Source organism: Bufo gargarizans, chromosome 2, assembly GCF_014858855.1.
Source record: "Bufo gargarizans isolate SCDJY-AF-19 chromosome 2, ASM1485885v1, whole genome shotgun sequence".
NCBI classification, from domain to species: Eukaryota; Metazoa; Chordata; class Amphibia; order Anura; family Bufonidae; genus Bufo; species Bufo gargarizans.
Genome location: NC_058081.1, coordinates 41,519,521 through 41,535,911, shown reverse-complemented (window position 1 = coordinate 41,535,911; position 16,391 = coordinate 41,519,521). Strand labels below are relative to the sequence as shown.

At 44.4% G+C, this 16,391-nt stretch overlaps 1 protein-coding gene across 1 annotated transcript; it reads left to right on the top strand.

Moving 5' to 3' along the window:
* Positions 1 to 4,020: 4,020 nt before the first annotated feature.
* LOC122925571 (beta-1,3-galactosyltransferase 2-like) lies at positions 4,021 to 6,440 on the top strand (the record flags this gene model as incomplete). Its single annotated transcript, XM_044276930.1, has 1 exon — positions 4,021 to 6,440. A coding segment is annotated over one exon (960 nt), but the record flags the coding sequence as incomplete, so codon positions are not given.
* Between the last annotated feature and the right edge of the window lie 9,951 nt (positions 6,441 to 16,391).

Genomic DNA, 16,391 nt, shown 5'->3' with positions numbered 1-16,391 from the left:
AAAGAAAAAAACTCCAGTTTCTGCTTCAAACTCCCCCATCACTTTCTCCTGATAAACAATTCTAAGTTTAGAAGGAAAAGTAAATGAATAACTTATCCCTGCCGAGGCCAATCTGAAAGGCAATAATTGTTTGTGGAGAAGACCTCAGAGGAGGCCTTTTCCCCGGTATATGATGAGCTCTTTCCACACCTATTGCCAAGGAAAAAACCTCCGCACCAAAACTCTGCAATAACCAGTCCTTTAAGAACCCGACTGTGTCCTCTCATTCCTCTAGAAAGCCAACTAATCTCCTTCCTACACCTCGTGCACACGACTGTATAGCTTTTTCAGTATTTTGCTGTCCTCTAAAAATACAGATGACGTCCATGTGCATTCCGCTTTTTGCAGAATGGAACAGCTGGCCCCTGATAGAACAGTACTATCCTTGTCCGTTATGCGGACAATAATAGGACATGTTCTATCTTTTAACGGAACGTAAAAATAGAAATATGGAAATAGAAGGCATACGGAGTACCTTCAGTTTTTTTGCGGATCCATTAAAATGAATAGTTCTGTATACTGAACGCAAAAAATAGAACGTAAATGGAAAAAAATAACGTTTGTGTGCAAGAGGCCTTAACCTGTCCTCCAGATCTGTAAGCTTTTGTTTTAACTGTTCATGTTCTTGCACCAACTCTTTAACCATCTTAGAAAGTTCTTGCAGCGTTTGGTTCATACCTGTAATTTGGTCTTCTGGTTTAGAGACCTGATCCCTTATTTCTTGCATATCGTCTCTAACAAGGGCAGATTGGGAACTTAAAGTGTACCCAGTGTGAACTTAAGTGAGTGTGAACTGAAAGGCAGGGCAATACAAGTAGGCAGGACAATAGAAGTAGGTGGGGCCAGCAGTACCACAAAATACCGCCCCAGAAAAATCAAATACCATAGTGCAGCACAAAATACTGCCCTATGACCATCAGGATGGTGATACAGTTGAATTGAGGAGAGACCTGTGGCTGCTGGCCAAGTGCACATGTACCTGGTGCTCCTAGCATTAATTAATTCTGTGAGCATCAGATCGTTATGTACCGGGCCAGCGTCTGTGAGGAGGGCTCAAGTGGCCCCCTGGGCATTAACCCACTAGAAAATTTCCCTGTAAGGTATATGGCCAATCCGCCCCTGGTCTCTAATCAAGATTATATCAGATTTAACCCCACCAATCTCAGTGGTAAGGACCTGGAGACAGGCATTAGACTTGTAAATGGCTGACAAAATTGCAGCCAAGGGTTCCTCTGGAGTAGAAACCCTTTGAGAGAGGTTTTCTTGTATATCAGAATGGCAGTTGTCAGCCAAAATAGAGAATCTAGATCCACTTGATAATCCTGGACTCACAATTTAAAAGTCTAGTCTGTTTTAGGTGGACTGAGGAGGTTGGGTAGACTTTTAGGTCCATAGGGTCAGATTTACAAATAGGTATAGTATGCCTTTGCCTACAGACACCCCCTAGGAAACAATGACCCACTAAATAGCATATATTTTAGTGGTGATCGAGCACCAAAGTGCTCGTGTGATCTGGCCAAACACATAAGTTTGCTCATGTGCTCTACCAAGCACAATGGAAGTCAATGGGAGAACCCCAGGCACCCCCTGCTCAGAAGAGAGAGGGTGTCTGGTTCACAAAAAAAGGTTAGAAATTGATGGAAACCCCATCTAAATGGTTTGGAAACAGCATTAAGAGGATAGCTGGATGGACTCCAATTATCTACAACATACAATAGACAACCACACAGAGGCTATATGCCAAAAGCCCGCGCCATCCATCCATCAATCCGGACCTGCGCACCTAGATCAATATCATTAGGGAGACAAAACGTTTTCTGATTGTCCTAACATAATATTCAATAACCATTCTATTCAGTTTTGTCATGTAAAAATGAATTTGCATAAACATGGGCATATGGGAAAGACATGCAGCTGAAAAACCATTTGCATGGAAAATTTGTGATCTACACTACTCATGAACAGCGTCATCTATTGGTTTCATAGTCTTATGACAAGATTATTAGTGTAGCCTTTTGCATGGAAAATTCACGATTAGAATATTTGTGATCTACACTACTTAATGAACAGCGCCATCTATTGGATTCATAGTCTTGTCATAAGACTATGAAACCAATAGATGGCGCTGTTCATGAGTCATTACAAGCAGGACAATAGTGCTCAGATACACCCTAGCAAGCTTATATTACCGCAGATAAAGTGCTAGATGTGTGAATGATAGCAGCAATCCAATATACACCTCAGTGTTAGCGCAGGCTATTATAGGGTGAGTGCTACACGTTGTGTGGACTCTGTTGAGCAGTGTGCCCCACTTACTAACACCCCAACAAGATGAACATCGACATCTATTGGTTTCATAGTCTCATGACAAGCCTATTACTCTTGTCATAAGACTATGAACCCAATAGATGGCGCTATTCATGAGTAGTTTAGATCGCAAATTTTCCATGCAAATGGTTTTTCAGCTGAAAAGCATGTGTTCCCCATTTGCCCATGTTTATGCAAATTAGTTTTTACATGCCAAAACTGTATAGAAAGGTTATTGAATATTATGTTCGGACAATCGGAAAGCTTTTTTTCTCCCTAATTATATTGATCTAGATGTGCAGGTCCACCCAAGCCATTCAACAAATCTGAAGTAACTTTGAGGCTTACTGGCTCTCAGTCAGATGAGAGCTGGTTTGGAATGTCTCATAGTGCACAAGGCTGCCATTGTAAGGTATGTTGACTAAGCCTGTCATCTATCTCATGGGTAGATTAATGGCTTGCATATACCTGGCTTTTGGCATATATTCTTTGTGTGGTTGTCTAATGTATGTCATAGATAATAAGAGTCCAAGATGCATCCAGCCATCCTCTTAATGCTGTTTACATCAATTTCTAACCTTTTTTGGTGAACTAGACACTCTCTCTTCTTCAGAGCAGGGAGTGCCTGGTTTGATGCTCGGGTCTCCCATTGTATTAAATTGTACTCAAGCACCCGCAGTATTTGGCTGAGCACTCGGATGTGCCAGGCATAGCGATGCTCAAGCCGAACAGCAGTTCGGCCAAGCATGTTCGCTCAACACTAATATAGTCCTATATATAAGATTTGCATATGTTATGTAGGAACAAAGCAGGGCACCTAGCTAAGGACAAAGAGAAGGCAGAAGAGGGTACTATATATTGTGAGAAGAGCGGACAACTTATTATTATAGTCGAAAGTGACTTAAAGGGTTTGGCCCATCTCAGACATTAATTGCATATTGCTAGAATATACCATCAATGTCAGATAGGTGCAGGTCCCAACTCTGGAACCCACTCTTATCTCCATAACTGATCCCCCAAAGTGAAGAAGAGCGCTCCTCTCACTGCTATGGTAGTTCTTCGCTATTTTCAGAAGTCCCACAGCGGTGACTAGAGAGCACACCACACAGGTACGATCACCTTTCTGTTCACAGTTATGGGACTGACGGAAATAGCTGAGTGCCCAGTTGTTAACAACAGAGGTTGGACCCCTACCTATCTGACATTGATGGAATATTCTAGCCACACCATTAAGGTGTGGTCTACTTAATGTGAAGTTAGTCTAGGATACCCAAAAATCTGTTCCTACATGCACCTGAATTATTAATCCAGTATAACCAGTAGTGTACATACAAGGCTTGTAGAGATTGTTGAGGCACACAAGCCTTAGAGCTTGAAGGGCGTAAAAGGCCCGTCTGCTACATTAGAGGAGACTAATTCATCATATTTGTAGTCCCATTTACAGACTTTGCATTGGACCCCAGGATCTTCGAGTTACTCCATGTTATGTGTATGTTAAGACTGGGATAATTTACATTCCAGAAAGTATGATTGTGTTTTTCCATGTTTTTTCCTAAACATTTTCTTGCAACCTTACAGAAATATTGACAAGGACTTGATCTTCCGGGGACAACATGCATGGACGATTCTGCTCAGGGAAAGTATTCACATTACAGCTACTGATCCTTGTTTTCATTGTCTGCATACGTATTCTACCATGAAAGAAAAACAGAGCTTATCAGCAAGTGGATTCAAGAGTCTCTAAAATTACAGGAGAGAAAAAAACCTGTAAATAACTTGACTTACCCAGCTTTCAAGCACCCCTTGGCTCCTCCGTACCCATTTCCATACAAGTTCATCATTAATCAGCCAGATAAGTGCAAGGATCGGACACCTTTCCTTGTTATAATGGTCATTGGAGAGAGTCATGACGTAGAGTCTAGACACACAATTCGCAAAACATGGGGTAATGAAAGTATTTATGATGCTAACGTGGTCACGATTTTTCTGGTGGGTATACCTAAAGTTGCTCCTGACGCAACACAGAAGTTGTTGGAGGAGGAAAGCCTGGCCTTTGGGGACATCATACAACAAGACTTTATGGACACCTATTACAACTTGACCTTGAAAACCTTAATGGGTATGGAATGGGTGACCAAATTCTGCCCTTCTGTCAGCTATGTCATGAAGATAGACAACGACATGTTTCTCAATGTAGACTATTTGGTCCATCAGTTTCTTAATCCAGGCTTACCCATTCGTAACAATTACTTCACAGGAGCCATAGTTGCCAACACTGGACCTTTGAGGAGCCGAGCATACAAGTGGTACGTACCCAAGGAAGTTTATCCAAATGATACTTACCCACCCTATTGCTCTGGCCCTGGATATTTATTTTCAGTGGATATGGCAAAAAAAATCTATGATGTGGCCCAAGAAATTAGGGTCATCCCCATGGAAGATGCTTTTATGGGAATTTGTTTGTATGAACTTCATATTCCACCTACTGCACCCCCTGCTGGCATATTTAATGGATTCAGGCTAGAATATGACCTTTGCAGATTTAGGAAAGTTGTCACAGTGCATCATTTTGCTGGAAAAGAGCTACGGACTGTATGGGCAGACTTTTGGGCTAAGAGAAACCAGAAGTGCTAAGAAAACTGAATTTCTTTTTGTAGAAATTAAAAATAACCGGAGACTGTTTTTTTGTGAAATTCACATGAAAAGTAAAATTCTCAATGATGAAGAAACTTTTTAGGAAACTGCTTTGGGCCTATTAGGGTGTGCTAAGCTGATGGTGATGAGGTTGCCTGACTGAGACCCTCCATTATTAGCTACAGCTGGGAGCCATATTTACTGAGGTTCTTAAGGACAATAATCAAACTTTTATCTCAATAGGTGTCATATAATAGATGATCATACTTGTAGCACCATAACAGGATGAGCATATACTGAATGGTTCATTATGTTATATCAATGATCAGACACTGAACATCCCCATTATGTATAATTTATATGCAAGATTTTATATACAGTACATGTTCTATTTATTTAATTTATGGACATTTATGTAAAGGGTAATATGCCAATAGAGGGGCACCACGGCACATTCCAGGCTGGGTTAGACTGGTCTACCAGAGTACCTAAGGACCATTTGGTAGGCCATCATTTTCTCAAAATAATAAGTGCCTACAGCAATGGAGCCACAAGGACCAGCAGAAGACTACCCCAAATAACCTAGAAGACCCTATTAATGGGGTATGACATGTGTACAGTACAAAGTTTAGATGCAGAGTGGATGTGCTTATGTTCTGTATAGTTGTAGGGTAGATCTTCAGAACCATTTCATTAAGTGAGCCTAAGGAACCCCATTCACACCTGGGTCCTTGAGCCTGAAGGGTCCCTAAAGTTTCTGCTGTTCCACAGATGGACACCAGTTACAGATTTTGCACTGGGGTCCACAGCTTCATGCAAAAATTGTGTAAAATGTGCTGCAAAATATTTTATGATGTTATATGAGTTTCTCACATGACTTCCCATTGATAGTAAATAAAACTTTTAAATTAAGCCTTTTTGTGATTTTAAGATAATTCTCTGGTCAGCCAAATGTTATTGGTGGGTCCCAGAAATCGCCACATCTACCTCTGAGGTCCACCACCCAAAATGGCTTTTCCATAACATAGAAACATAGAAACATAGAATGTGTTGGCAGATAAGAACCATTTGGCCCATCTAGTCTGCCCAATATATCTGAATCCTATGAATAGTCCCTGGCCCTATCTTATATGAAGGATAGCTTTATGCCTATCCCATGCATGCTTAAACTCCTTCGCAGGAAGGCTATTCCATGCAAGGTGCAACCTTCCAAATCTGTACACCTAAAGCAAATGGTTTTCATGATCTTTTCTAGCCCATTTTCTATCAGGCAGGCTTTTGAAGCAGCAGGCCAATTCTGACTATACTGTCAATCCCCTGGGTTTACACGCACTCAAGCTTACATTCCTCAATAGTGATGGCCGAACATCGGCTGGGACGTTTCGTGAACGCTCGTTCGCGATCAAATGTTTGCAGCGGGTCCCCATTCACTTTAATGGCATGCAAACCTGAAAAACCTTCAGGTCATATTTGCAGCCACCAAATGCTTACTAGAAGTACACAAATAGTCCCACAACATGGACAGTGACATACCAGAGGGGGATCAATGGCAAAAATTCACACAAAAAATATGTATTTTAATCAGGGGCCATTTGTAAACTCTAAAAAATGTGCCCTGCTGGAGCCTAGAAAAAGGCCACGGGAGTACGGGCCCCAAAAATTAGAAATTCACCTGACAGAAAAGAACAAGTGATTATGTGGCTGGAGGTAGATTAGGCGGTCAGTGGATAAGAATTTTACTGTAAGATCTTCTAAAATGGCCAGAGATTTTCCTGGCCTGCCGCAAGACGTCCTGGACCCCGGGGTATTTGGCAACCAATCGCTGCATAACTAAGTTCAGGACTTGTGCCATGCGCGGTACGTGTGTCATTTTGCCCTGTTTCAGCGCGCTCAGCAGATTGGCACTGTGTCGCACACCACTTTACCAACTGTCCAATTGAGTGGGGTTAGCCACTAATTGTCCTGTGACCTCAGGACCGGTGTGGCTCTTGGCTTCCAGGCACAACAGCCGCAGCACAGCATGGTAACGTCTCGCCTGGCACGTCAACTAGGTTCTGGGGAGAACATCTGAATGATGCAGCGCCGCAGAGGGTATGACGTAATTGTACTGACAGATGGCCGGAGCGGAGCAGAGTAGGTATGGCGCAGGGATTATATTGTCCCGCATGGCGTAACCTCTATACATTTGCCGTACAATATAGATTATAATCCTTGCACCATGCCGTACAATATACAGTATAGTTCATACACCATGCCGTACAATATACAGTATAGTTCATACACCGTGCCATACAATATACAGTATAACACCTACACTGTGAGGTTATTGTGTATATTGTACGGCATGGTGTATGAATTATAATGTATATTATACGGCATGTTGTATGAACTATACTGTATATTGTACGGCATAGTGTAGGGATTATAATGTACAGCATGGTGTAGGGATTATAATGTACATCCTATTGCATGGTGTCGGGGTAATATTGTATATTGCACAGCATGGCGTATGAACTATACTGTATATTGTACAGCATGGTGTCTGAACTATACTGTATATTGTACAGCATGGGGCAGAGATTAAAATGTATATTGTACGGCATTGTGTATGGATTATGCTGTATATTGTACATCATGGTGTATTAACTGTACTATATATTGTATGGCATGGTGTAGGGATTATACTGTAAATTACATATGTAGTGTCCCACTAGGTAGGGGTGGGCACTACACAAGGGTCAATTGGTGTGCGCGTTACGTGTTATATTTAATTGTGCATTTAATGTATGTTCTAATGTGTTTTTATATGCAATGTTCCCCTGTATGATGCAATAGCAGGCCTAGTTGGGTGTAGTTAGACATCCCAGACACTAGAGGGAGATAGGGAGTGTAACGGACCGTTTCAGCAGACAAGGGGTTAAAATCCGTTTAGGCGATATGCCCCTTTCCGAGAGACAGGCACAGCTACTGCAGAACACCAACCTCCCGAACTGGATACAAAATAGCACTCCAAACTGGAACCTCACAAATAGCTGTCAGCAGACGAACAGGAAAAGGATCCAATCAGCTTACACTCCTGGCAATCAGTCTCTAACAGCATACAGGGAATCCCCCCCAATAACGAGACAAGGCTCTGTCTTGAGGGTCAGCAGTGATCTGACTGTACTTCAAGTACAGCCTCTTTTATTGATAAAAACCAAACATAGTACTGCCCACAGGGTTTTGAAATCCAACCAATCAGTAATTCACAACACACACAATGTAAATACAGCAACCAATCGTTCCCGCCCCCTAGAGGACCAGAAGGGAGACTGCGACACAGGACAGATACAACATATCCCCACAATGCATCATGGTTTCCTCCTCTCTACCTGGGAGACGACCGAAGACAATCCAATTATCTCTCAGGACAAAGGGGAGATCACCAATACACATGTGGAGACAACAGGACAGACATCACCATTTAAACACACAATGGGACAATGGGACAATAGAACCACACCCAGCATATTCCTCCCAAGCTGACAAGTTACACTTATTATAAGTTGTTACAACTTTGTGAGGTTACATTGTCCATACATATAACTTACATCAATTTAAACAGTATAACTTGGGGGACAAACCTATCCAAAATTCCCTAGAATAGGTTCAGGGGTTTAAAAGTTACTATGGGCCATAATCCTGAGGCAAGAGGCTAGCAACCAGCCCCCTCCAAAACACTGTGGCGAGGTTGGTTTCGTCACAGGGAGCCCCTAGTATAAATGTCCAGGCCCAGACAGGGAGAGGGAGTGCAGAGTCAGGAGTCTGAGAAGACAGAGGTTAGAAAGCCTGCTCCTGACATGCAGCTTGATAGCCCTGGCTGCTAGCTATGACCAGGAGGCTAGTGAGGAGATCCAGCCTACCTGAAGCCAAGAGAGCCTTAGTTAGCTCTGAAGACACCCCAGTTGCAGGACAGGACCTCCTGGGAGAAACCCACAGTTATCCACCTAACAAGTAAGGAAGATCCAGGGAAAGATAAGTAACCCTGATGGGCAGATGCAAATAGAAAGGAAATACCTGAGGAAGATATAATTACCAAGGATTTAAGCCACCCTTTAGGCATCCGGGCCTTGGGATAGAAAGCCAGACAGGAGTTCTAGAAAGAACAGTGTACACTATTTCTAAGGAAAGGTACAACCTGCTTCTGAGTGCATTGTGAATTTACCCTCTGCGTATCTTGCATAATTAATACCTGCCATTTTGTGGAGAAAGCCTACTTGTGAAACTGTGATTTAAAGACTGTGTTACCACCTGCTTGTACAAAGTTGGACTGTTCAGTAAAGTAACATTTGGTTCACTATACTACCTGTGTACCTCCATCATTCCAACTACCAACCGGTGTGCCACCGTCAAAAGGCACTGGCGTCACAAATCCAAAAGGGACCTTGCCCCAGGCACTCAAAATACCTGTAACATCCAGGGCACCTCATCCACCATCAGGCCTGGTCCCTACATACAGAGTGTGCCCCAGAGGAACCGTGTCTACCTCTCATTCACTGCCATGCGCCTGCCCAGGGTTCTCCAGTACAGTGAGCAACCCTCGATTGCCCATAATCGTGACCTCGCTTTGCTATACCCTGCAGGTCTGGCGTGTTGCACATAGCATGGTGCTGGGGTTATACTGTATTGTATGAGATGGGGCAGGGGTTACACTGTATGCTTTTTGATGTGACAATTATCTTAGGTTTTCCTATAGCCCACCTTTGATGGCGCTGTGCCCAGCTCTGAGCCGACCCCGCTCAGCAGCTGCCAAGTCTTAAAGGGAACACTGCCTCCGAGTCCACCAGTTTATATGGCAGTAGTTGGCGGGCTAGCAGTTTCGACAAGCCAGCGGTCAGCCATTGGGCAAGAGGGTTATCTGGCGTCATCAACTTTTTACGCTTGAACATTTGGGCCATGGAAGCCTGCCTTCTGCCAGATGAACACGACAACGGCACGGTGGAAGGTGGAGTGTAGGACAAATGGGAGGAGAGAGGAGAAGGAGAAGAGGCAGGACGTGGAGCACCAGGAGTGTGGCTTTGTAGGTTCTGATGGCGTTGCTCCTACTGGGCTCAGTGATGGGAGGCCAGGTGCCTTCTTAACGTGGTCGTCCCTAGGTGAGTGTTGGGCTTAGTGTGAATTATGCATTGACAACACAGGCTGCAGATGGCAACACTATTGTCAGCAGCTGACACTTTAAAAAAAGCCCACACTGCGGAGCCATGTGCTGGCGTCCAGGGAGTGCAAGATATGACCGTGCATGGTGGCCAGCTCGCTCCAGATACATTTGCAGTCAACTTTTTGCCTCCTGTGCACTGCGAGTTCTGCCTGTTTCTCCTCCTTCTTCCCCCTATCTGCTGCTCCGTCTCTCCCTCTGAAGTCCCCTCCTCTTCCTCTCTTGTGGGCACCCACGTGACGTCCATCGACCGGTCATCATCATCACCTTCACCACCACTGACCTTAGAGATCTCAGAGTAGTCCGCAACAGAGGGAACCACCCTCCTTGGGCTGAACTGGGTACTGTCGTCAGACCGCTGGGTGGTGGGCCTTGCTACCTCCTCTTCCTCATCCGATGACCAGAATGACTGCGCATCAGTAAGGTCCGAGAATGGATGGGAAAATAATTCCTCTAACTCGAGTGAAGGGGGTATGGTGGTGGTGTCTTTGGGGGTGCACAGAGCAGAGAGTGAGGAGGGTGCAGAGATATAGGATGATGAGGGTACAGAAGCAGAAGGCTGAGTGAGCCACTCAACCAACTCTGTTGCGTCATTTGACGTAATCGCACGCACCTTCTCCAACTTCCCATTTAGACTCCGGCCTGGTGCACCTGCCCGACCCCTACAACCTCTGTGGAACAGCCTGCCTCTTCCTCTGCTTGTCATTTTCAAAATGACCCTGTGCCAAAGTCCCTATAGAAGAGCAGTATTTGGTGGAAGCCGGTATATTGCATCCCTCAATCAGTATTTTGTGGATGTAGGTATATAGAACTCCTTAATCTGTATTTTGTAGAAGCAGGTATATCGCACCCCTCAATCAGTATTTTGTGGAAACAGGTATATCAAACCCCTTCATTTATTATTTTGTGGAAGCAGGTATATCGCACCCCTCAATCAGTATTTTGAGAAAAAAGGTATATAGAACCTCTTAATCAGTATTTTGTAGAAGCAGGTATCTCGCACCCCTTAATCAGTATTTTGTGGAAGCCGGTGTATCGCAGGCCTCAATCAATATTTGGTGGAATTAGGTATATCGCACCCCTCAATCAGTATTTTGTGGAAACAGGTATATGGAACACCTGAATTAATATTTTGTGGAATCAGGTATATCGCACCCCTCAATCAGTATTTTGTGGAATCAGGTATATCAAACCCCTTAATCAGTATTTTGTGGAAGCAGGTATATCGAACCCCTCATACTGTATTTTGTGGAAGCAGGTATATCGCACCCCTCAATCAGATTTTTTGTGGAATCAGATATATAGAACCCCTTAATCATTATTTTGTAGAAGCAGGTATATTGCACCCCTCAATTATAGTTGTTCCAATAACACTTGTCCCTCTATATACCTGCAGTATCGCAGCAGAACCGCACACAACTGCTGCACAATACAAATGCACTATAATATGCTTTCTATGTTAGAAAGTATATTATAAGTATATCACACCCCTCAGTGTATCACACCTATCGATAGCACACCGATACCAGTCCTTAAAAATACTTTTGTGGCCCTATTAGCTAGCGTTTGGTGTCCCTAACAGCCTGTCCCTGCTCCACAAAGCAACATCGGGTTCTGTGATAGGGTGGGGGTGTGTCCATGTGCGAAATTGGCTGTCCTGTCCCACCTGATGGATGTGTCATGGGTCAAAGTTCGGCGCAATGCAAAAGAATATGGCGCATCCGTACATCGCCATATGTTCGCATGTTTGGCGAACCGCGAATGAGCAAAGTTCGCCGCGAAACGACTATGGAATAAAAAATAATAGGAAGGACACAAATATATATACGGCAAAGCCCACTGGTTTGATATGAGCTCTTGGTTAGATCTTCCCCTATAAATACAGATGAATGCAAATTACTCTGTGCCTTCTGAAATGTAGAGTCAATAAAGAATTTCTGGTCCAGTAAATTAAAAATGATCTCATTGTTCTCATGATGTGAGGAATCTCTCATGTGTAACATTTAAACAATGAGCTAAACAATTTAACTAATCTCTTACAGGTGGAACTGGCCATATATTTGCTGGAGGTGAAGGTCCTGAAAAACCCATATGTCATTTATAATACTGGTGTCTGTATTCTTAGTGGCAGACGGGTATGTGAGCCCCTCAGGTTTCTGGGCCATGTTGCCACAACTGCTCCCCCTGTAGCCAGTGTTCCCTGTAAGCTGCGGGGGCGCGCGGCCGCGCAGCTTCCTTTATGCCTCCGCTCAGGACCTCTGCTGGCCTGCTCACTGCTGCTGCCCGGACTTTATGTAAGGGGCTCAGAATTCGCATTTGAATTCAGAAAGGGGAGCCCGTGCCGGCCATATGAGGGCAGGCCCACTGGCAGCAAATCCTTCATTATCATGGAATATATACAGAGATGGAGAGAGGGGCAAAATAATGAAATATATACAGAGAGGGGCAAAATAATGAAATATATACAGAGAGGGGCAAAATAATGAAATATATGCAGAGATGGCAGTGTAGAAACACTGTGTAGGGGTTATACTGTTTATTGTACAGCATGGCATAGGGGTTATATTGTCTGGCATGGTGTAACCTCCATACATTTGCTGTACAGTATACATTATAATCCCTGTACCATGCTGTACAATATACAGTATAGTTCATACACTGCCGTACAATATACAGTATAGTTCATACACCATGCTGTACAATATACAGTATAGTACATACACCATGCTGTACAATATACTGTATAATCCATACGCCATGCCGTACAATATACAGTATAGTTCATACACCATGCCGTACAATATACAGTATAGTTTAGACACCATGCCGTACAATATACAGTATAGTTCATACACCATGCCGTACAATATACAGTATAGTTCATACACCATGCCGTACAATATACAGTATAGTTTAGACACCATGCCGTACAATATACAGTATAGTTCATACACTGCGCTGTACAATATACAGTATAGTTCATACACTGCACTGTAAAATATACAATATAGTTCCTACACCATGCCGTACAATATACAGCATAGTTCATACGCCATGCCGTACAATATACAGCATAGTTCAGACACCATGCCGTACAATATACAATATAGTTCATACACTTAGCTGTACAATATACAGTATAGTTTATACACTGCGCTGTAAAATATACAATATAGTTTCTACACCATGCCGTACAATATACAGTATAGTTCATACACCATGCCGTACAATATACAGTATAGTTCATACACCATGCCATACAATATACAGTATAGTTCAGATACCATGCCGTACAATATACAGTATAGTTAATACACTGCGCTGTACAATATACAATATAGTTCCTACACCATGCCGTACAATATACAGTATAGTACATACACCATGCCATACAATATACAGTATAGTTCAGATACCATGCCATACAATATACAGTATAGTTCATACGCCATGCCGTACAATATACAGTATAGTTCATACACCATGCCATACAATATACAGTATAGTTCAGATACCATGCCGTACAATATACAGTATAGTTCATACACTGCGCTGTACAATATACAATATAGTTCCTACACCATGCCGTACAATATACAGTATAGTTCATACACCATGCCATACAATATACAGTATAGTTCAGATACTATGCCGTACAATATACAGTATAGTTCATACACTGCGCTGTACAATATACAATATAGTTCCTACACCATGCCGTACAATATACAGTATAGTTCATACACCATGCCATACAATATACAGTATAGTTCAGATACTATGCCGTACAATATACAGTATAGTTCATACACCGTGCCGTACAATATACAGTATAGCTCATACACTATGCCGTACAATATACAGTATAGTTCAGATACCATGCCGTACAATATACATTGTGGCCGGGGTTATGTGTGAAAGAACCTACTGCCCTGAAATACCCCCCAAACAAAACTGGCGGCTTGAGTTGTGGCATAACCGCTTCCGTCGAGAGTACACCTGAAAGAGGGTATACCCTATGGGAGAATGTAGAGAAATGGGGCGGGCTGGGAGGGGAATATCGCTGCCGTCCATCGCCACATGAGGAGTTGTGAGTCAGATATAGGCCAGAACGCCCCCTCCCACAAATACAGGCCAATGAATCGGCCTTGCTACTTGTGGCCGGGGCTATGTGTGAAAGAACCTACTGCCCTGAAATACCCCCCAAACAAAACTGGCGGCTTGAGTTGTGGCATAACCGCTTCCGTCGAGAGTACACCTGAAAGAGGCCAAAAATCCAGCATGAAAATACACACATGTTTATTGACATATTTACAACGCCAAACTCTGAAAGGCACAATGAATCTCACTGACAGGGTTCGGAACATACCGGCTGTAACAAGATGACCGCCATCGGCCCAACTTGCGGATAATGTGAGCTGGCACTTGATTCCTGGAGGCGGCAGAGGCTGCTCCTATCCTGAACGAATGCCCTGACACCGTGAGGGGGTCTAAACCCAAATTGGCCGCTAGCATGCGTGCGTGCGCTATGAATTGGGATGTGGACAATGCAGCTGTCCCGAAGGGTAACAGTGGGGTGTCAGTACCGCGACTGGCTAGTGCTTCTGACAACTCCTGTAGAACGTGGACCGGACACCATTTGTGATAGGTGGGGAAGAACCTGATTAGGGTAGGGGGACCTGACTGGGAAGTCTTGGTTACAGGTAAGGACAAGACAAAGCCCTCTGGGCTGGGAACCAACTGTCGGCGGGATAGGAAGGGGCCGCTGAGTGACAGTGACGTGAACTCTCCCGGCCTCATGAAGCCGTAAAAGGCCAAGTAAATGGCGGCTTTGAGCACTAAGCTTTGCAGAACCCCGAAGGGCCTGAGGTCCAACAAATCAGACATGCCTCTGAATGTGGGGCCGGACACGGGCTGTCTACGGGGGGTGACACCTGGGGTACAGTTCTGTAAACCTTTCAACGTGGCCTTGACCACGTGACTGGAAAACAATGATGTTCTTTCTGGCTGCGAGCGAGACAAATGATGTTGGACCCCGGCCAGATAAGTTTTGACGGTGCCGGGAGAAAGGTGCATGTGCTCGTGGCAGTACCCGATAAACACCAATATGAAGTCTATGTGGCCCATGGGCCGTGTTCAGGTATTGGTTTAGCTGAGAAAGAGTGTGGCCGGACGAGGAGACGGGGTTCTCGATGTGTCGGCTTCGGGGAAAACCTGGGAAAATAAAGAGTAATTCATCTCAGCTAAAGCGTTAACTGTTACTACTTGCGCATCACCTATGAGGGAACCACAGAATAAGCCGTTGTCTGGGAGGTTCCTGTGGTCTCGCACACCTCCCCCGGCCATGCCCCGTTCAGCCAATGGGAGCCAAAAATGGCAGCGAAACCAGTGCTGATCCCGCTGCTGGAGAATATGACGGGGGAGCTATGCGAGACCGCCGGGACAAACATGGACACGCCATTCCAGTGACGCAAGAAGTGGTCCCACATGCTCAAGTCTGCTTGCGCTTGACTGTCCAGGAATACTGGGCTGTCCTGACAGGGAGCTGCTGAGAGGAGTGGTAGTAACCTGGCTACAAACGACCTACCCTGGGGAATGACGCGCATGGCAAAGTTTAACATGCCTAACAATGATTGTAGTTCAACCTTGGTGGTGACCCTCCCGGTGACGAAACTGCGAATGACTGCCCGGACCCTAGCCAACTTGTCTTCTGGCAACTTGGCTGACATGCTCTCTGTGTCCAGCACTATGCCCAGGAAAGTGATGGTGGTCGCCGGACCATCCACCTTCTTGGAGGAAACGGGGACCCCTAGCTGGGCGAAACACGCTAACAAGCTCTGAAGATCATTGGGCGAGCCCTGTGGAGATTCGATCAGCAAATAATTGTCCAGGTAATGTATCACGTGTTCGCAACAAAACCTGTTCTCTAGTATCCAGTGCAAGGCTTTCGCCAGTTGATCGAAAATCCAAGGGCTGCTGCGGGATCCGAAAGTCAACTTAGTTGCAAAATAGTAAAGGGAATTCCACTTGATCCCGTGCCACCGCCAAAGTTCTGGCCTGATTGGCATCAACTTGAAGGCGTCTGATATGTCCGCTTTGGACAAGATCGCCCCAGGGCCTGTGGCAAGGATGAGTGCAATGGCTTGATCGATGGAGGCGTACACCATGCTGACCTCCTCCGCTGGAATGAGGGAATTCACGCTGGGGGTGGATAACC